Below are 22,703 nucleotides of genomic sequence, written 5' to 3'. Positions count from 1 at the left end.
TTCTCCAAGTATGTCCCCTCCTCTGCTTTTGGAAGGACAAAATGGATGTCTATGTACAACTCAAAATCATCCTGCACTTGTGTCCACAGCTTCCATGTGCGTGCAGCCTCCCTCAGCCTCGGACCATGATGATGGATGGCAGCTACAACGACGGAGATGTCAATGAACTGGGGCACTACATGTCCGAGAACGGAGATAAGCAAGACCGAATGATGGTGCAGCCAGCGCGGGGGTCTGAGAGAGGCAGGAGGAAAAACCAGAGATATGTCAGCATGCGGATCGATACTCATGCCATCGACAAGTACTCCAGGATAATATTCCCTGGTGCATACATTTTATTTAATTTGATATACTGGTCTATTTTTTCATAAGTATACGTAACTTCGGTAGTCTCAGAACATTGTGACATTAAACAAAAGTTCTGTCTAATAGGCTAACAAAGAAAATGGAGAATTGTTTTAATTGGAAGGAAGATTGATTTTTTTTTTTAGGATTTATTTTTTTTATTAGATGCAACTCCTCTGTGGCATAAATAATTGTGCAAGTTTCATATTTCAGCAAAATATAGGATATAAAATCTAAAATTTTATACTTATTTACAGCTGTGCTACGTTCCTTCTTGTGCCTCACAGGCCACTGTAAACTAATTTAACAAGTGACTATAATTGCCAGCTGCTTATAAATGGTGCATCCTCCAGTCTGTGCCCCTGAAATGCTGTTCTCTTAAGTACCTGAGTGCATGCACATATCTCAGCAAGCTTATCACAATATAAGAATATACAAATACTTGTGTGTTTGTAGGACGAGTTCAGAGGTGGCCATTATAAACACAAAATCTGCAGTGCCAGAAAACATTTTGGTAAGGTTGTTGATGGCTACAGCTTGGTCTCACTGCTTAATGCGTGCAGCCCTTGCCATACTGCACTGACAGGTCCACAGAGGAACACTTTCAGACTTGTGCTTTGTCTTGATCATATTTAAAACAAAGAAATCCTTCCCAGTTATTTGGACTATCTTCTTAAAATCAGACTTGCCATATGCATTTACTAAGGAATGAACAAAGGCCATTCTTTTTGCAACGATAACCAAATCCTCTGGGAAACACAGGAGCTCTCCTTGGATCTGCTCATATGGGTCAGTGGGAGTTCTGCTGTTGAATTTCCTAGGAAAGAAGACAGGTTTCTCTACATAATGATCCAGTGAAGACAATCGGATGTCTGCAAAACGACTAAAACTACTATAGGAGCAGCCGCTTCTCTCTGAGATAGTCTGGGCATCACAGCCTGAGAACCTGTTGCAGCCCTCAACTTCTTGTCTCTGCTAAAGCCACTGGTAATTGCACTCACTTACAGGAAAAGCCTAGTCAATTTGTTTATAGTAAAGGCATAATAGAAAGGTGCTCAACAGGTGACAAAGCAGTTGTAAGGACTTTACATCTGAGTTACTAAAGATATCATGCCAAACACTTTAAAATGAAGTAAAAATGAGCTTCTACCATAAGACAGCAGCTCCACTGCAGAACCAGGTACATCTATCTGACTCTGCTTTCATGCTGCATCCATCTCGCTGGCACCTTGCAGCCCACTGTGCTCTTATAGCAGGATCAGCACCTTCCAGGGCAGGAGTAAGGAGACGCAGATGGAGCTGGGGGAGAGACCCAACTCTCCACCACAGTTTTCATCAGAGCAGCAAGCCAGCATAAATGCTCCTTATGGACAAGGCAAAATCTGTAATGCAGGAGTAATAAAATATCTCAGAAAAACAAGAAGCTGTTGAACAGAATCAGAGGCCTTTACAATAACAGGCACACCGAAGGTGTCTCAGAAAGCGAGGTCATTCAGCTGTCTGCTGCTGTGTGTTATCCACCTACAACCACAAAGCTAACTGAGGGTTTTGATTAAAAGGACTTTAAACACATGCAGATTTTGCACACAAATAAGTAATTCATTTTTCCCTGTAGAGCAGGTACTGCTGCCTTTCACAGGTGTAGCTATTCTTGAGAATGTGACCAAAGCAGTTGTGTCTCCAAAGGGAAAGTGAATCTTCTTACACAAAATCTGCCCTGGACTGACTGATCCGCTACTCTAAGCAACAGGCTAGTGACACAGACATTACAGTTGTTTGAACACTGTTGGTTGTTGCTTTAATTTTCTATGTAAATAAATGTCATGACATACTCAGCATTTCTTACAACTGCTAAAATCATGACATGCAAACCTACCTACACTCAGCTTGCACGTACAGCCTACGCTCCACAGGTAAGGCCATGAAATTGCAAAAGCTAAAATAATTTCAAAAGACAATAAGACAGTTCTACTAATTTTTATGTAGCATTTTTTTTTCCATGTACACACATAATCTTAGCTTCATTTAACCAATTTTCCTTGATACCACATTATTCTCTAGTAAGATTTTACTCATGAAATTAAAAAAAAAAAAAAAACATATTCTCTTAACTGAAACATTTCAGTCAAATGAAGGCAGAAAGTTCACTCTTCTGGCAAAAGCAGATGAAAGGTTGGCCACACTCCATTATTCAGAAAGCACCTTCCCCCAACAAACAGCTCCAAGACTTCTTGGGCACTACTTCCACAGGAATGTATTTAGATCCTCAGTGTTGTAAGAACCCATTCATTCCTACCATTTAAGAACAGCACGAACAGGAGTGCCAGGTTTTATTGTAAGCTCTTTGGCTTCATAAGAAGCTTAATGCTACATAGTTTGCTGCAGTACTGTACATTCCTTCATAGACTCATTAATCTCATACTACACACATTCTTTGGCATCTGATCAGCATTTTCAGAGAGATTTTGAAGATAAAAATGGGAGTTGAACTTCCAAATTCCCCAGCTTTCAGTGGGAGACTGGTTTCTAACTTCCCATGTGATTTCCAAAGTTTCTCTTACAGCACATCTCCCTAAACAGACTCCATGATTGGATTTACATTGTTAATTTGTGTTTTATTTGGGAAATTCTAGTGCCTTTTCAGTCTTATATAAATGTGTATATAGAGGTATTCTATAAGTACAGGATATGCCATATACAGCCAGTGCTCGCGGTCAATGACTGTACTGATACAATATTATTTACATACAGGTTTTAGTCTTTTAACCTTCCAGTATACAGTTTTTTGTATCCAATCATTAACAGTCTGCTCCTTTCCATTTCCACAATAAATGAGCAATTTGTTTGGTTTGGTTTACTTCTTGAAACACTCAAAATCACAATAAAACTTCACATTTGTACAGCATTGCATTTTCTACCTTTGAATGATCTGTGAGCTTATTATATGTGTATGCAAGACATTTTTGCTCAGAATCTGATCTAGTTAAATACCAAATGTCCTTAAATCCTGTGATGTTGGTAGGGCTGGAGAACCCTGTGATTTCACAGGCAGAGCTCCAATAAGAAGCCTGCAAGCAAACACTCACCAAGAAGCTGACATTAAGCTTTCCACCCCAGACTGTGTACCTTACAGTGCTAATTCTTCCATAGAGTGCTACTTTGCAATAAAATTCAGACCAATTTCTTTGAGGTTAACCCAAAGCACAGCCTAGGATGAAACTGGTTGTGGAACTTAAAGAGTTTCGGCAGGTCTGCATGGATTATGGATAGACACAAGTTCTGCCTGTGAACATATCTAGATTAGAGACCGAAGCCTTTAATAATAGTTTTTAAAGCTGCTAATTACTGATAGAATGAAGCAGCAAGGAGCACAACTTCAGAAACAGATCAATGAAAAAGCATGAAGAAAGATCAATGATCTCTTTCCTTCCCCAGTAAAACAATGTTCTTATAATTATCAAATCATTAGATGCCTCTCTTTCTATGTTTTTCATGCCCAAGCAAATGATCCTCTCAGTCCAAAACAGATCTAAACTTCTTGCAAACCCTGATGAGCAAGCACAAAACCCTGGGACACCCTGCATTTGCACATATTGCAACATGGTATTTGATGAAGCGCTGAAGAAGCAGTGATGAGAAAACAAAAGCAACTGCTAGACAACGTGTACCACATGTTCTGCAACAGGACGTAACTAGCTCAGCAGCCATCCAAACACTGAAACAAATCCATGAAATCTGAACAGATTGTAGGGTGTGAAAGCATGTTCCAGGAACCAACAGTACATACAAACAGGAAAACTTAGGAAAATTATAGTGCCTGACAAATTTTAAGTACTTGTCAAACAGTTATTATGAAACAAGACTGTGGCACTACAATTCTGTGATTCTGTTGTAAATTTGCATGCTCTGTAGAGGAGCTCTAGGGCAATCAAATGCTAGCACTGCATGAACAGCTGTTAAGACTACCCACTGGCTTTTCACTGTATTTTTAAATAAGGACATTAAAATGCAGTTGTGATTGAGAAAAATCCTTGAGGAGTTTGTTAGATACTTTTCACTTCCATTAGTACCTAAAGGAATCTAAAAAGGCAGCAATCTTACCCAAATTTGATTTAGTAGAGAGTTTGCGTAAGAATGCACATTTGTTCCCTAACACAAACATAAGGTGGGCACCAGTAGCAGTTAGAGGCTGGCAACAAAGGCTTTGAAGAAGGCTACTACTTTCAAGACCAGGAAATAGTAAACCTTAGGGACGAACAAGAAATCATTTAGACTGACTTTTTAATTTTAAAATTTAATCCTAAACACTTTGCTCTAAATCACAATCTGTTGTAAAGGATGTTGTAAGCAAGTTTGAGACAACCATTCTTAATCAATACTAGAAAAAGACTTAGTTCAACTGCTAATGTGACTCATCCACAGAGAGTCCTTGTAATCAGGTACAGAGAACTCAGGCAATGGGAACAAAATGATCACAGAAATGTGATTCACAAGATAAAGCTGCTCCCCATTTACTGTCTGAAGAAAGGCCAGTGGATCCTTCTACCACAGGTAGCTTAGCTCAGCAGGTTACAAGTTCTCACCTTCAAATCTTCTAATAAAAGGAAATCCATTGTACTTCATGATTTATTTTTTTGTTTCATTTTACAGCAGGCCTACCTCTTATTGAAATTATAGGACAGATATTTAATAAGGAAATACTGTAGCTTGGTGGGCTGGCAGAAGTTTTAAGTTCTTCACAAAGTCTGGACATAATTACTTTGTCTTTGAACAACTGTGATTTGCTATCAGCTCAGAGAAGATCTTACAATAACTTTCCAGTACTTGAAGGGGGCCTACAGGAAAGCTGGAGAGGGGCTATTCGTAGAGGCTTGTGGGGATAGGACAAGGGGGAACGGGTACAAACTAGAGAGAGGTAGATTTAGACTGGACATTAGGAAGAATTTCTTCACCATGGGAGTGGTGAGATGCTGGAGTTGTGGATGCCCCATCCCTGGAGGTGTTCAAGGCCAGGTTGGATGGGTCCTTGGGCAGCCTGCTTTAGTGGAAAGTCCCTGCCTGTGGCAGGGGGCTTGGAACTAGATGATCTTTAAGGCCCCTTCCAACCCTAACTATTCCACGATCTTAATTGCTGAAATGATTCTGAACAGCCGATAGCAAATTACACCTTTAATCAGTACTTCAACTTCACTTTAATTCCAGCAATGATTACAACAAAGTTAAGATGTCCTTTTAGTGCAGAAATGTTTAATTAAGTGATCTTGGGCATGATGCAGCCAACAGCAAGCTAGTCCAGACAAAGATAACTGAGAAGATACATCAGCCTGTATGAAACAATACAGCACATGTTCCTACCACTGGGATTCCAACACTCCATCTTAAAAAAACAAGAAAGCAAGAAGTTAAGCAATTCATGCAGGAGGAAATAAAAAGCCACTTATGCTAAGAAAATGCATAAACTAGCTTGTTAACTCAGACACAATCATAACCATGCCCGAGAAGTCCCAAGGCAGGGTTTAAGTTAAAAGTTAAGGAAAAAGTTTCTTTGACAAACTTGAGACCAAATTTCATTTGGTTTTAATATCCAACTTACTATCTGGACATACGTGAAGCTCAGTGTCCAACCTGTTTCATGCATTCATCTGTCAAAACTGTCTGCTAATGAAGGATGAAGGCAAGGATACTGCTGTAAGGGCCATCTTGTAACCTGAAATGGTTACGGTCACGCTGAACTCCTCTAGTAAGTGGCTTGCAATACAAAAACACATTTAATTGTGCCTTTAGTTCTTACAGAGACTGATAAGCAGTTAGTACAGAAATTGAATATAGAAATTAATAAAGCATAAATTCTGATTAGAACTCTATTTAGAGACTGGTGCTGTTAAAAACAAAGTTTCTGAAATTATTTTGGGTACTGTGACTTCCTGGGGAATGCAGTTTGTCCAATTTCTTTTCAAAAGCTTACTATAATACCTGTACTTTGGAAACTAAAAAAGGTGTATGTGCATTTTCCTGCAGTAGTTTAAAATGTATTACTGTAAAGAAAAAAACAACATTTAGTAGTTCTCCTCTTTTTTTTGATCAATGACTTCTCCACAACACCCTCAAAATTTATTACGAGGAGGGTCAATGCATTTCAGGACAATCACAACCTTTACAGACTGCATTTCCATGCAAACAGTTCTATTCCACTGCTAGAAGCTACTATTCTTTAAAACCAGGCATGCTGCCAAACATACACCCTTCTCTCTAGTGAAACCAGCTCAGGTTTTAAGCCTCTACTTTGTTGCAAGAAAGTGACTGGCCGGAGAAAAAGCACTCCATAGATCAGATTCAGCTTATGATCACTGATTAATTAGTGCTTATTGAAGAACAAAAAATTCCATGTAAATGCCATATTTACCCTATAAGGGATATTACTGTAGCAATACACAGAAAATGACTGACAAGGGATCCGAACATTATCTTCAACACAACAACTGAAAGACAATATATTTGGGCTCTCTGAAATTCATCACCATATTGAATACAGCAAACATTACAGCTACATCAATGCAGTGATACTAATTGCTTCTCCTAAAATCAAAAAAAACAACAAAAAAACAGCATTTCTTCAGCTTTATGTTTATCCAGCCCCTTCTGGAATTCTAATATCGTGTCTCCATTAAGTCAGTCCTCCTGAGAGATGTTTAATGGAGTTCAGCGTGGTGCACATGATGCTCCTATGTCAACACCAGATTCTTTGTTAGTTTCTACTAGATTTATTTGCCCCTCTTCTTTTAGCTTCACCTGTCTAAAGTCTTCCCTGACTTTTTCTAGCAGACCTGGCTTGAAAATGACATCCAGTGCTGTCATGGCCAAAGCTTTTGCTGTGCGCAAAGCATAAAACTGAGCATCCTGTGACCCTGCAGAAAGAGAAATTTTAGGTTAGATTACTACATATAGACCACCAGCTTACCACGTAGGGCATATTTTATAAAATAAGATCTTCAAGTTTCAATTGCAAGAACAGTTTCTTAAAAAGCTGCTTCCATAAATGAAATATGTCTGTTTCTGAAGATCCAAAACAAATGCATACCCTTAACAAGCTACTAATGTAGACAAATTTAAGTAAGAAAATGAGCATTCACATCTTCATTTTTAGAAAATGAAGTTTTATACCATTATCTCTATTACAATTTCAGAGTATTGTGCTATCTTTTGGCTCACGTCTAGCAACTCATCTGAACGTGCTGCTAGGCATAAAGGTTCTAATTTCTTCTGGCTCCATGGTACACTGAAGTCAGGCTTTTAGTATGAGGAGTGGTGACTTCCCGTATGCATTATCTTTAAGCACAAAAATAGAAATTCTACTTATTGTCTGCTTTTTTCTGCAACACTGCAATTACTTAAGTTAATTGTTTCAGGGTCCATATGCAGCTAAGATCCCATCATACCTGAAAAAAGCAACTCTGTTTCTACACAGCTAATCACATACAGACACTTGCAGATGTAGCACATACACATTTACTACACAGCTTTGAACACTATAGAAGAACATGAAAACTTTAATCCTTTGTAATTTAGAATATTTCAAATATTCATAATTTCTAGATTTGCTGTAGGGGGGAGTCAGCGACCAGTCCCCACAAGGCATAAGAGTCCCAAATAGAAACCTCTAGTCTTTTTCAGCTCCACTCACCTGCAGCTTCTGTGTACTGCTCAGTATGATTCAAAGCATCAGAGCCAATATAAAAATAAGGATGAAGCCCAGGGACGACAAATGTAACATTCCCAAAGTCTGTGGAACCTAGAAGCGGCAGAGGAATTCTTAATGAACAAGTGTTGAAGAATTTTGAACGCTGTAAGAAAGCGTATGACAGATATTACCTCCAGCCCATATCTAAACGAGAATACCCTCTGCCCCAAATACTATAACAAAAGCAATTATGAGACCTTATCCATACAAAAATTGCCCATCCCCAAGACATTTTCCCTAAAAAGCCATCTTTAGATGCTGCTCTCCAGTGCACTTCTGATCAACAGTCAGTTACAAGAAGATGTATCAGCATGTTCTTATTCCATTTACTGTTATTGTTTTTCTTATTGAGCATCTCCTGATAGTAAGCCGTTAATTCAGAAACAATGAAAGCCAGAAACCTTGGAGTTTCAGCCTATTTTCCTGTTGAAGACCTTAGAATCAGGCCCAACAATTCCTGCTTTTCACCAGTATTCAGCATTAGGTAGGGAATTCAGAAATAGGAACAATCTTTAAACAAAACCAGACTGAGAACAAGTATTTTTTTCTTGTGCTATTTGGGGTTTCTCAGTTATGGAAACCTTAGCAGCACAAGCACTCTTGAAATAACAAGATCAGAAATAAACTCCAGATAAAACACTAGAGCTTTGTAGATGTAAAAGAGTTCTTGAAAGCAATGATGCAGACTTTCATAATTTTTTTACACACCTGACTAGCACTTTCAGTATGTCAACTAGCGATAGTACCTATCTCAAAGTACTGCCTTCTGTACTTAATGATACCATCCAGAAGTAGCAGATCCTTCATAGCAAATCATCCAAGATTCTTTTAATTTTCTTTACACAAACAAGGAATCCACTCAGTATGTGTTAAAATGACATTAAGAAGTTGGGAGAAATCAACTTGTCAGTTATTGCAAAATACAGATGCCAGAGGACACACTGTTCCATAGCAGAGAAAAAGAAGAGTTACCAACTAAGATGTCAATTAACTTTTTTCAGGCCAGGGCTGCGAGAACTTTTTTCTTTAGCAATGGGCATACAGAATGACTCTTCCAAAGATTTATAACTCGTAACACATCAGGTAGCCTCCACATCATGATACTTTATGGAGGTAAGATATTGCAAATGACTTAAGACTTCATAATGAAATGAAGAACATGGATTTTGCTTGGAAGCATATAATTACTGGAAGTGAATCCACAGAGCCTACATTATGTGATCAAAGAGGACAAGACTAGCTTGCTGTTTGCTCTGCCTGCAAAATGAATCAGCAAGGCTTGTCCAAAAAAAACCCATACCTTTTCCCATAAATTCAGTAAGCATTTGAAAAAAATCCAACTCTTGGGACAAGTTCAGTAATCTACATTATCAATCCATTCTTTGGTCAGTCAGGAAAGACAAACCAGTATTCTGAAGTTCTGCCTACTCTAGACTAAATCAAGAGTTCCAGACTTGCCTTAAGTTCTAATATACTAACTGCTGGAAACAACGTGATGGCCTTTTCCTTGCTCTCACACAGCAAATGCAGCATTAGAAATTTCTGTGTATCCCAGCTCTGTCATGAATTCCACTTAAATTTATATTCATATCCAACCAAGTGATCAGTTTACAAGTTATTTATGCTGAATGTTAAGGGATTTAAATTTGGTGGTTTTAGTAAGATGGAGAGCTTACCAAGCCAAAACCCAGGCAGGTTTTAATAAAAAGGTGACAGTTAAATCTTCCCCTCTATCAGAAAACATGTTATACCCTTCAGTGATAACTTAGTGGCATGTTTAGATCATCAGGTGTTCCAATGGTTTCCATACAAACATCTGGAACTTCATGCTTGCTAAAGATGTATAGATCGTGATTCCTTCTGGAAGCATAACTGCACAGTTATGAATGCATAATACAGACTCATGCACTGTCTTCAATAGAAAGGTATTGGGAGCTCCAACCTCTCAAAAATATATCCTGAAGCTGATACCGAAGCCTCTTCAAGTCACTAAGCATGTACTGGAAGCCAGTATTGCCACAAATATGAGCAGAGGAAAAAATGCAAAATACTCCAGGAAGCATTTATACGCAGTTCCAAGATTCAAAAGTGCTATTTTCAAAACATACTGGCTCCTTAGGATCATCTATATCAGCCTTGTGCACAGGGAGCCAATTAACCCCATGAATGATAAAATTATCAGTTATCACAACTGTGGGTTCCTCATCTAAGGCACACTACACTAAACCATCCACTTTGGGAAGTTATCAATATCCTGTAGCAAAGCTAACCTACCAGCAGAACAAGAAACAGGTCATGGCACTTTGTCAAAGCTAACTCAGATTCCATTATCTCAGATCATCCTGACCACATGTCAAATGGAGCCCAGCGTGCACAAGGCACACAAGGCAGTGTGATTTGATGGACTAAAGGAATTCTTCACAATGCTTAGCTGCCTAGAGCGATACCTGTAAGCAGACCGATACTAATACCCATGTAGAGGTGGCAGCGAGTATGCTCATCTGTTAACGACTTTTCTGCTGCACAGACATGGAGAAGCAACTGAGCTATCTTCCTTCCCTTTCAACAGAAGGACCTGATATCCTAAAAGAAAACATTGAAAACCATATGAAACCTAAACAGAAATAGAGGTCTTGAAAAAGATGAGACAAAACACTCAAACCCTCCCAAAAAGGGTAGCATACAAAATTCCACTCCTATTGAGACTGTGCTTTGTCATCCCTTCTGAACCACCACTGCAAAAATTCAGAGAAGCAACTGTGGAAAGAAACTTCAATGAGGCCTATTGCAATACGCAATAAAAACATAGTTGCTCAAGCATATTTTTGACATTCAAGAAGCAATTTAAAGACAGGCATATGAGGAGTTTCACAGTGAAGTTTTAGCATTTATCATATCATGTAACTTAGACATAAAAGCATTATTACAGTTAGGCATCTGTATTAAGTTCGTTCAAAGTCTTCTGAACCAGCAGGGTCACCAGTATTCGTGATCTTCACACTTAATACAATGGTTTGAAGGAAGCAGCTAGCAGAGTTTCATTACAGCAAACATGAAGTTTCATTACAGCAAACATTCTAAATAAGGTTCGTCAGCCCCTTTCTTAGGCTAAATTAGCACGGTAGTAAATCATACTTCCACCATGCTGAATAAAGAAAAAAGAAATCTGTTTTTAATTATTATTTGTTTTAAACCCGAGACAATGAACCAATTGGAGAAAATACACTAGTGTTGCCTTAATTCGGAAAAGTAGTAAGAAATAAGAGACAAAAAACAGACTACCTTTAGATATGCTGTCTTCCTCACACACAAAGTTTGGAAAACTCTATACTCAGACACCAAGATCTCAACTATCCAAATATTAAATGCAATTTATATGAGAGAAGATTAGTACCACAATCAAATTAATTAGAAATTTTTTTTTTTACTGAAAAGAGTCTTCCTTCTAACCTTTAGAAAAAACCTTTAATGTGAGTGAAGTAAAAACATTTATGTACAAAGTTATGATCAGTGGTAAAGGGTATAAAGTACCAGAAGGAGTTATAAGACTTGAACGGAGCTCCTGTAGCAAGATTCTAGGGAAAAAAACTTTTAAGGGTAACGAGAAATCCACCTCAGCATTCAAGAATCACATTCTTATTACTATACTGCTGAAAGACCAAGAAATTGAAACAGTTTGAGACAGTCTAGACTGAGAAGCAAACACCTACTTGAATGGCACTCTTTGGAAAGCTAAATCCGTTGAACTAAAATTAGAGACGCAGAATTAACTTTTAATGGAAAGAAGTTGAAGTTAGGGTTATAGAGATGCCTAAACATCCAATCAAAAATCTCTTCAAAAGCTCCCTCTAAAATATTAGTATGATGCTAGTGCATTTTTTTATATGCAAAGTTGGAAAAAGTTGTTAAAAACTAAACCTCAACTTCATTCACAGCATGAAACAGGATTCTGTAATCCAAAGCAACAGAATGAGCTGCTATTCATTCCACATGCTCAAGCTGTCAGAAAGACAATTATTCCATTCTTCTTCTCAACCAAACTGTTTCTTACTTGAAATATTTTCAGAAATACTATCAGAAAATGATTACTGCTTCCCAAAACTGTTGGAAAAAATATCTCAGCTTCTACAACAAATACAGAAAGGGAGGCCAGAGGTATGAGCCTTTTACAGAGACTCAATATTCTAATGTGGCTTTTTTCTTCTAAGCTAACTATGTTTAACCTACCCCTACCCTATCACTTTATACACTTAAGAGATGATCAATTTAAACTTAAGTTACAACAAAAAAATCCAGATCAAGTTACCTGACAAACCGTTCAAGATAGAGTCCTCCGATATAAACTCTATTCCAAGCTTCTTTCCATTCTCCTTGTAAGCTTCTTGCAGGGTCTTATTTGGGAGCACATTGTAGTAGTCATTTTCACCCCCTTTTATTTCCACCTATAAAAAACCCCAAATTATTAGAAATTTTTAAGCCAGTTTAATGTAAACAATTTAAAGACCAGAACAGTTAAATACACATCCGTATTTCAAGCCCATGCCAAACCAGCCATAAGTGCGAAGTTTCTCTCAAAAAATCTAACAGTCTGTCAAATATTATTCCTGATCAAAACACAGCTGGTGTTCTGTCAAGCTTGCACTAGGACAGTCACATCCCAGAAGCATGGATTTCACAGACAGCATCTCCAAGAACAGTAAGCAAACATTTCCTGTAACAGCTTCATATGATTTCCACTGCAGGTACTATTAAGTTACATAGAAATCAATTTAGTCTTTCACCAAATTCTGTTTTACTATTTATGTTTAGAACACTTCCAATAGTTGCAGCCCCATTCATGAAATGACTTCTCACAGGCAATAAGTTTGAAAAAAATGTAAAAACATACTAATGTCAAATTTCCACAGAGATCTTGACTTTCATTCTACATAAAGTACACTTTCTGAAATCCTCTTCTAGCTAGAGTGGAAGGGCCATACTCCTAATGCCTCAAACAGACCTTAAAACTCACTAGTGCACATTCATATACACTACAAATTGTTCTGATGAGCACAGACATTCTTTTCACAGCTGTATTAGCTATCAACCTGCAACCTGCAGCAGGTTGCAGAGCAGGCAGAACTGACTACCTTAGCAATACACTGCAAGGTAATAATGATATTGATGGACCCACCTACAGGAGAGACCATTAACTGAAAGGAGAAAAAAAAATGACAAGAATGCCAACTGAAAAAAAAGAAAAATCACACAATATTTCATATTTGGTTTCTACATGAGCCTGCTGTTTAATGGAGCAAAAGAAATAAGGGATGCTCCAGCTCACTGAAAAAGATGGTCCCATCCATCTTGAAGGGCCAGGAGAAAGATCTTGGAAATTACAGATCGATCAGACCATGGTATCCTCAAGCTCCTTAGGAGATTATAGAGCAAATAAATCCTAAGACCCACATCCAGGCACATGAATCACAAAGCAATTGTGACCATCCAGCATAGACTCATGGAAGAGCATATGGTGTGTGACCAAGATTAGCTTTTTCATGTCTGGCTCAGTGGACCCAAACATTCAGGCTTTAGGTATTATGATCAGTGGCAAAAATCCAAATTGCTGCCTGTTACTTGTAGCATCCATTTGCAACTAATACTGGTGCCATTACTGTTTTAGTTTCTTTATTATTGATGCAGACAACTCCTGTGAGATCACATCTGGTATACTCTCTTCAGTTTTGTGCTCAACTCAGGACTACAGCAAGGCCAAGGGAAGCTCACAAAGATGATTAGAGTGCTGGAGAACATGACATAAAAGGACAGGCTTAAAGAATTTGGTTTGTTGAGCCTTCTGAAAAGAAGGTTAAGGGGATATTTATCGTTGTCTACAATTATCAGATGGGGAGAGTACAAAGACAACAGAACCAGACTTCTCAGAGATGCCTAGTGATATGACAAGAGGCAACAAAGGAAGCTACTATTAGATACAACAGATTCACAGAATCTGGTTGAAATTGAAAAGCACCTGTGGAGGTCATCTTGTCCCAGCTCCCCTGCTCAAGCAGGGTCCCCTGGATTTGGTTACCCAGGACCACATGAATGCAGCTTTTGAGTATCTCCAAGGCTGGCAACACCACAATCTCTCTAGGCAATCCCTTCCAGTGCTCAGTCATCGCAACACAAGCATCAGGAAAATCTTGTTCGCTATAAGGTGCTTAGAGCACCCGAGAAAGGTTGTAGAATTTCATTCTTGGAGATACTCGGAAGTTCATATGGCATTGAGCGTATTTCTATGCTCTGAGCACATTCTAGCTGGTCCTACTCTGAACAGGAGATTAGACTAGATGACCACTGGAAGTCTCTTCCAACCTAGATTATTCTAGAACTCTGTGGTATTTTATTTATAAACAGAATCTTTAAGGACACAAAGCAACAAAACAGCAAGTAGTATCATAGAAATTTTCATTTCTTTCAGCTAAACACCATGGAGACATATGCTGTAAAACTGGGTTTCCTATTCTGGTCTACCTTGTCTCTAGTGTAATAGAAACAAATGACCATGAATACATTCTTACTTTGCATCCTGTGGCCAGGGCTGCAGATTTGAAGCAGTTCTCAACCTTCTCTGTCAGAATGGAAAGATCTTTCATTGAAGGGGCACGCAAGTAAAACTCCAGCTCAGTGTAAGAAGGAATGATGTTAGGTTTCACACCACCATTTTTTATTACACCTGCAGAAAAGGAAAAGTCATGGTGCAGTGTTAAATACAAATGCTTCATCCCCTGTAACAAAACTCCTTGTTCAATGCCTAAATATATAAACAAAAACCAACAAAACATCAGAAGAGCATGAAATATATAAAGTAAAAAAAATACAGTAAATCAACAAAGTTTCTTTATCACATCAGATTAAGAGGAATGTGTACAAGTTTTTCAGCACAATTTCATTGCATTCTTGGTAAACATCTGTTACCAACATAAAGACAAGCCAAACTAGAATTTATACTTGAACCCTGCAATTAAATGCACGACAGTTGTAAGACACTATGGCTGCCATTGAGAGAAAAAAAAAAATTTATAAAGACTACCTTTGATCCCAATTTTTAAAGCTTTCCTCAACTACAACATGCTCAACTTATTTTGCCAGCTTGGAGAGAAATAGAGTATTGCATTTCTGAGCAATACTGGACTAACGTGTGTAGCAGTGCACAGGAAGTTTACCAGATTCCTCGTACTGTAATAATTCTTTGAAAATACTGGCATGTATATTACATGTAGTTGTAATCAAGAGTGAGGTTTGAGTTGAAAGTGTTCCCTCAAGGAAATATGAGAGAACTACATAGTTTTCAATGACGGCATCTGAGGCATTACCATAAAAGACCATACTATTTAGATAGTATCGTAGACCCTAATTCTACATTAAATTTCAATGCATTAACAGCTCATTGCTTTCAACAGGCTGCCTGTTTCCCTGGTCACCTATCCCACATATAGAAATGGAGAATAAAATTTACTTTCTGTAGTACCTGAGAAACTACCTTAAATGTACCTTGTGTTCAAAGAGCAATGAAGTTGGCAAAGAGTCTGGAGCAAACTCTTATGAGGAGCAGCTGAGGGAACCAGGGCTGTTTAATCTGGAGAAGAGCAGGCTGAGGAGAGACCTTATTTCTTACAGTTACCTGCAAGAAGGCTGCAGGGAGGTGGGTGTTGGTCTCTTCTCCCAAGTAACTAGGGGTATGATGAGAGGAAGTGGCTTCAAGTTGCCCCAGGGGAGGTTTAGATCAGATATTAAGAAAAAATTCTTCACTGAAAGTGTTCTCAGGCTGGAACAGGCTGCCCAGGGAAGTGGTTGAGTCACCACCTCAGAAGTATTTAAGACAGGTAGATGTAGTGCTTAGGGACATGGTTTAGTGGTGAACTTGGCAGTGTAAGGTTAAGGGTTGGACTTGATGATCTTAAAGGTCTTTTCCAACCTAAATGATCTATTATTAAATGGAAATACTGCACAAAGTTACTGATGTGTCACTGAAGCCTGAAAACAGCACTATCCGGTTGCAATAGGCAACAAATTTTAACTTTTGGTGCAGAAAACCTATTAAGACTATGAATATGCACATCCTTCCCCTCAAGTAAAACCCTTCCAATCTCAAATACAGTCAAAGGAAATAAATTGCTGAATTGAACCACTGTCAGTACTAGTCCATAATGAAAGGAACAGCTCAGCAGAGAGAGACAGACATAGCAGCAAAGGAATCAGCAAGTCAAATTTTCATGACAACACATTTGCTCAAAACAAGCTTAATGAGTAAACAACTTTCATTTGTCTTCCAACACATTTGTAAATGAAACTGAGTAGAGTCTAAGAGTATGTCTACACAAATTACAAAGTCACTCAAATACAGACTGGACAGCAGATCTAGCTTAAAAGCAGGCTGCCTGCATGGTACTAGTAGCACCTAGCTTGCCTTGCTTCTAGATAGATTTTTTCACAGCCTGTGTAATACAACTTCCTGAACAGAAAAAAACTCTACACTCCTTTTTTTCAAGGGGGCAACGCTTACTCCACTCATAAGGAGGGATGAAAGAAGCTTCCCAAATATTGGATAAACTCAAGCCAGCATTGTTCAAACACATAAAACATGACTTAGAAATTCTAGATTTCTTCAAACAATGGAAACTACTGCAGACCATATTAGTGAGTTAATACTAAGATTGAGGATGACTTAAGTCAACCATTGCTGTTACTGCAAGCCTGCAACATAAGACTTCCACCACACTGTTGCAAAGAAAGTATTCCTAAAACTAAATCTCATTCTCGCTGCTTACACTTTCCCAAATGTAAATATCTGCAGTCTGAAAAACAGGTTTATAATGTTACCTCTAGGAGGGGCTTGTTCAGATGTTTAGTTGTTGTTCCTACACTACTCAAATAGCCTTTAGATACTACGAAGAAAACAGTGTTTCCAATAGAAGAGGTGGGCATTTCTCCTCTAAAACTGCAACACATGAGTTTCAGAAACCACAACTCAGAACTAGGTAACCTTGTTACCTACAGTGCAACAGGACAAAGAGCTAAGGCTGTGCCTGCTGTCTGACATTTATTTGGGTGTGCACTTCACAGCAGAACTGCAAACATCTACAGTCAAAAGGGTTAGGGGCTTCCAGACTCCATCCAGATATCCTGGAGAGAAATACATACATGTATTATACAGCACAGGCAGCCAAGACATGTCATGACCATTAGCTCAGAACTCCTGCAAGTGTTTTAAGTTCCTAACAAGTATTCCAAACAGTTCTACATTCAGAAGTCCTGTAAAAATGGCAAAGTTTCTTATTTTCAGGTTGGAAAAGGTTGTGTTGGATGTAGTAAGAGAAACCTGTGTTTATAGCTAAAGGGCAGCTTCCATTTCAACTTCCAAAACAAGAAGAAATGCGTGATGTTGGAGGAGTGCCAGTCAAGCTTAGCAGTTAACATGCCTTATAGCAAAGCAACCTTCCTACTTCAAGGTCTACTAGATATTAAATATTATAATCCAGTGCACATCTGGTTGATTGGGCTACTGACCAGAACTACAGGCTTCTGCCATCACTTGGTTTTCATACTTTAGCAAATAAACTTCAGTCACTTTAGACCACTACATCCTTCCATAAAGGACAGTTTAAATGTCAACTAATTAACTGAATGTCTACTACAAAAATACTTTTTTTCAGAAGCATTTAACATACACCTTTGCAAAAATATGTACATTAACTTCAAGGAACTCAAGGCCATGTACCAAAAAAAACCTAGCACTTTCTTTCTGAATTGCAACTAAAGACTTAATTTGTCTAGCCTCTACCTAGATACCAGTGTCCACTTTGGAATCTGACTCATAAGCTTGCTATCAGAAGTTAGTTCTGGACACTGACAGGATTTTCAAGATCGCAAACTACTGAAATGAAAAGGCGCTATTTAATATTTGAAGCAACTAGACTAATTTAGTGCAATAACATAATATTTTAAATTGTGGTATTTTGAAAGTTAGTATTTGAACAGCCTAAACTCTTACTTGCTGGATATTAGATTTAATGAAGATCTCACCATGAACTCTCCAGGTCGGTTTCATTTGCTGTCTTAAAACAGACAGATTGTTGTATGCAAGAACAGCAGCATCTAATGCATTAACTCCTTCCCAAGGATAAGCAGCAGCATGAGAAGCTTTTCCATAGTATTTCACAGTCACACTAGGAAATAAAAGGCATGGCTTATTTGTTTTTAATTCACTCAAAAAAACTAAAATAAAAAGTTCCTTTTGATCACACAAATATTTGTTTCGGTGCAGCAGAATATCAAACACTTTACCTGGCACTACACTGTTACAAAGTTGAACTATCTTTAACTAAAAGAAGACCCTGAATGTTTTCTAAAACCAAAAAAAGTGAAATTGAAAGCTATCAAGAACCAGACAGGCAAAAAAGCTATCAGGAACATAGCACTATGCAGCCTTTCCCAGAGAAGTACAGGCTTCACATATTAATTAAATGTCTTCAACACTTTTATTAATACCTCTTGACTGTTCCAAGACTTCGAGTTACTAACATTCTTCTCAAACAGAGGATAAACCCTTTTTTCTGATTCAAAATCAGAGACTGATTGTCTTAATTCTTATCAGACTTCAATAAAATGCATACAGTATGTAAGACAGTAAAAGCACATTAAGATCACATGCAAGCCATGTCTAAATAACACAGGTCAAGTTTTAGAAGTGCAGTAAAGGAAGAGCCTAGTATAAAATATACATGCTACAGCAAGGATGCGCTTTTCCTGCACACCTCAAAAAAGCTGGTAGAAAGGCATGTAACAAGGAAGAAGTCTCAAACAAAGGTTATCCTCCAACTTCATAGAAGTCAAAATACTGCATCTGAACACATCCAGTAAGAATTCATGCTTGGCTTTATCTTAAGGCCATTTATATTAGCCTTAAAAAACAATTTAGTATTTCAAATTATGAAAACTCTTTACATGAGAGGCAAATATTAAATACTGACAACTACATAAGGTATAATTACTTATCAGATAGACAAATACAAGTTTTTTTAATCAGTACTAAAATCTGTTTGTACTTAGTACCCAATTCTTTACATTAACTCCATCCTCAAGTTCAGAGTTCCCCTGAGACATACAACCTTCTACCCAGCCAGGACAAGCCTAACTTGCTTGTCCCTGGCTTGCACAGATGTCAACTTAACCACTTACCCTGAACTGACCTGCTTATGCTCTGAACCTTGCCACAGCTGTAAGCTAATATCTGAATTTAAACACTGAATAGCAAAGAGGGACACAATGAAGCGTACTGTTGTAGCAGAAAACTTCTCCTGCTTCTGCCTCCAATCCAAGTTAACTATGCCCTTTTCTACCCACCCTCATCCTTTAAGACAACCACACATCCCCTTCTGTAGAGTATGAGTTTTATTTAAAATGTATTATCATTATGAAATCAAGATAAAAACTTAATCCATTAACATCTCAAGTACTCAACTGCAACTCCTCAAACTCAAAGAAGGCAGGAGAGATTCCTGGATATTCTTAGAAATATGAAGAAGGGAAAGTAAAGGAGAAAAATCACATTGCAATCTTCCCACCCTTCCCCCTCAAAAGAAAAAAAAAGAGAAATACATACTTATTAAAAAATGTTCTTTCTTGTACTGCTGTTGCTACACAAGTGTAGCATACTCCCAGAAAAAAACTAACAGATTTTGGTGAATAACAAAACCCTAAGCCAGTTTAAGAATATTAGCAGAACAATGTGGATCCTGTTTGACCAACAATAAACAGGCTGATTAGGTGAAAAATAAGTGAATAAGACTCAGCAAGTTTTGGCATATATTCAGCAGTTGCTCCAGTATGTGAATTTTTACTTCAACCACCAGAGTTTGCAGATACAGTAATACTAGCAATTTAGAGATTGCCAGTCCTTCAATTCCTTGGAAACAACTGCAAGATCAATTACAAATCATCAAAGCACTCTTTGTACCTATGGAATTTCATAACTACATAAATCCTGAGATAAGCTGAGTATTTCAAGCTTTTGGAAGCCCTAAGCTCTTTCGCTCAGTACTTCAGTTCCATGAATCCTCCATGCTCAAGGTTTTAAGTCGATCTAGGACTTGTACCCTACAGGAGACCATCACTTCTGAAGGGAGATTTCCAAATCTTACTGTATCAAACTCAAGACTACTGCAAGAGTAGAAATGAACAGAAAGACAAAACTATCAATGAAACCTGCACATTGAAGATTATAAACATAGTCATAAGGTACAGTAGCAAAATGTCAAGCTGAGATAAGTCTTGAAGGATGTAACAATAACCAGTTAAGACTCCTTCAAAACACAGTGACAGAATCAAGCCCGAAGCGCTGGAAGGTAGCACAACCAACAGGAAAACAGCAGCCGAAGCAAGTAAAAAATGGTTGGAAAAACAGTCATTTTAATAGTTAATCTAGAGAATTTAGTCAGAGAGCACCAAACAACACTCAGAAAAAAATTTTGCACTACAAGGAGTTTATTAGTGGAGTTCCTAGAAGGCAAGGCCTCGGGATTCAAGAACCATCAGTAACTGCAGCATAAAGTGGGAAAACAAAACCTGCCGACAGACTACTGCTGGGACACTACGAAAACAAAAGATATTTGTAATATCGAAGGAAGAACAGCATAGTATTGCAGACTGGCAGAGCAAGAATAGAATGAAACCCAAATTTTTCAAAAAAACCCACAGACTAAGCATCTGTTGAAGAGTTAATTGCTTGAAAACTACTTAAAAGGAAGCCCTAAACATGCCAGCTGTCTCCAAAATGATAGACATTGGTCCAAACATCAGCTTAGTAAGGTTGAAGGGAATTCTACCTCATGTACCATGTATAACTCTGGTTATGCACATCCAGCAAAGAGTGCCTCGGACAAGCCAAGTCACTCCAAGTATAAATGAACAAGTTCTGACAGCGCGGCTAATCAAGAGAAGACAAGGCATTATTTCTAAGAATTAAATGGCTAGCCGGCAAAAAACCCCAAATGCTGAGAGAGTGTATGACAGCTGTCTCTACTTATGTTGGGGATAAACATGAAGAAAAAACAAGAACTACTTTGAGTCAAACAAAAAGTTGATGTGAGAGTTAATAAATATAAAATGGCCATAATTAAATTTAGGCTGGAAGTTAATAAGGATGCAGACAGCAGTCAGGCTCAGCTGGCTGGATCTTTCAGGAGTAGAAGAGAAAATCTAAAACACTTTCAGAACTGATTAAAATGCACAGAGAAAACAACATGACCTGGTACCTAGGCAGCAAGAAAACAGGATCCATGGGACTCCCGTCAGTTGCATGTTCTAAAACTTAACGTATTATTTAAAGAAAACTTTTTTTTTTATAGATGAAAAGAAATGCCTAAAACCATGAGAATCAAGAATAGATTTTGATGACACATGCAAGATTATCTCAGCAATCGGGGATCTTTAACACTAGTTGAACTCTTGGGCAGAACGGCTCAGAGCGTCCAGAACAGCGTTCCGGCTCCTCAACTGACTGCAAATGCTCTGAAGGGCACCTGCATGGTCCGCGGCCCCGAGTTCAACCCGTTCCCTTCTCGGGGAAAGGCTCCTAACGAGCCAGCCCTTCCCGCCCTTGCCCCCTCGCTCACTCGTGCTCAGCCACATCGGGCAGATAAGCCGCGTTCTCCTGCGACGGGTGCGCCATAAAAACCACATCCAGGCCGTCAAACGCCCCGGCGTTGATCAGGTCGATTTTGCCTCCTCCTTGCTCCTCGGCCGGCGTCCCCAGCACGGCGACCTGCGGCACAAAGAGGCGGAGGGTGAGGGGCCGGGCGGCGCGGGGGGCGGCGCGGGGTCCCCGGCGGGGCTCTCACCTGCACGGCGCGGGGCGCGGGCTGCGCCAGGCTCTCCAGGGCGCCCTTCAGCGCCAGCGCGGCGCCAGCCCCCACCTCGGCGATCAGGTTGTGCCCGCAGGCGTGCCCGAGCCCGGGCAGGGCGTCATACTCGCAGAGGAAGGCGATGCGGAGCTCCGGAGCGGCGCCTCCCGTGCCCCACTCGGCGCGGAACGCCGTGCTCAGCTTGTAGCGCGGCTGCACGGCCCAGGCGGCGCCCGGCAGCTCCGCGCTGGAGAAGAAGCCGGTCAGGGCGTCGTGCGCGGCGCGCTCCGCGTACGCCAGCTCGGGGTGGCTCCAGATGCGGTGGCTCAGCGCGCCCAAGCGCGCCGCGTTCAGCTCCACGCTCTCGCATGCCCGCTGCTTCAGCGTCTCCAGCGCCGGCAACGCGCCGGCGAGGCCGTCCTGCGGCTTCATAACGGAGCGCCGAGGCGGCCCCGACACCTGCAACACAGCACCTACTCCTACCCGACCGCCCACGTGTGAGCCAGGAACGGCCTCCGCCGCCTCATTTTATAGCCCCTCCGCGCCGCGGGGCACGCTGGGAAATGTAGTTCTTAGTCACATTGCGGCCATCCGGCGGCGCCCGAAAAGGACTACATGTCCCAGCGCCCACGGGGGCGGAGCGCTCCCCGCCGATGCCGCCGGGAGGGTCTGCGCGAGCGGCCGGGATGGGGCAGTTTCCTGCAGGCGGGGCGGAGCTGCTGGGAAGCTGCCTGGAG

The 22,703-nt window shown here is 39.7% G+C and overlaps 2 protein-coding genes across 5 annotated transcripts in view; one reads left to right on the top strand and one right to left on the bottom strand.

The window, feature by feature from the left end:
- Window positions 1–7,136, top strand: part of LOC104062703 (gamma-aminobutyric acid receptor subunit rho-1) — a 36,768-nt gene extending 29,632 nt beyond the window's left edge. Inside the window, exon 10 of the mRNA XM_009564809.2 lies at window positions 90–7,136. Coding sequence (XP_009563104.2) covers window positions 90–371 — 282 coding nt within the window. The 3' untranslated portion in view covers window positions 372–7,136. The remainder of the gene's footprint in view (window positions 1–89) is intronic.
- On the bottom strand, window positions 1,027–22,458 carry PM20D2 (peptidase M20 domain containing 2). 4 transcript variants are annotated; one of them, XM_054061570.1, is made up of 8 exons: window positions 21,964–22,458; window positions 21,739–21,887; window positions 18,149–18,291; window positions 14,644–14,798; window positions 12,390–12,525; window positions 8,027–8,134; window positions 7,135–7,250; window positions 1,027–1,162 (listed from the first exon to the last, which is right to left on the bottom strand). In XM_054061570.1, exons 1-8 carry the CDS (start codon window positions 22,396–22,398, stop codon window positions 1,136–1,138), a joined length of 1,269 nt encoding a protein of 422 aa, XP_053917545.1. In that variant the 5' UTR covers window positions 22,399–22,458; the 3' UTR covers window positions 1,027–1,135. The 4 variants fall into 4 exon arrangements, 3 of the variants coding, with proteins under 3 accessions (XP_053917545.1, XP_053917547.1, XP_053917544.1); XM_054061572.1 differs by lacking the exon at window positions 1,027–1,162 and adding an exon at window positions 1,592–1,727; XR_008449001.1 differs by lacking the exon at window positions 1,027–1,162 and adding an exon at window positions 10,531–10,666 and having other exon boundaries at window positions 7,235–7,250.
- Between the last annotated feature and the right edge of the window lie 245 nt (window positions 22,459–22,703).

The sequence above is a fragment of the Cuculus canorus genome, chromosome 3 (assembly GCF_017976375.1).
Source record: "Cuculus canorus isolate bCucCan1 chromosome 3, bCucCan1.pri, whole genome shotgun sequence".
Classification (NCBI taxonomy): Eukaryota; Metazoa; Chordata; class Aves; order Cuculiformes; family Cuculidae; genus Cuculus; species Cuculus canorus.
Note: the sequence above shows the minus strand (reverse complement) of the source record. Positions and strands in the feature narration are given on the sequence as shown.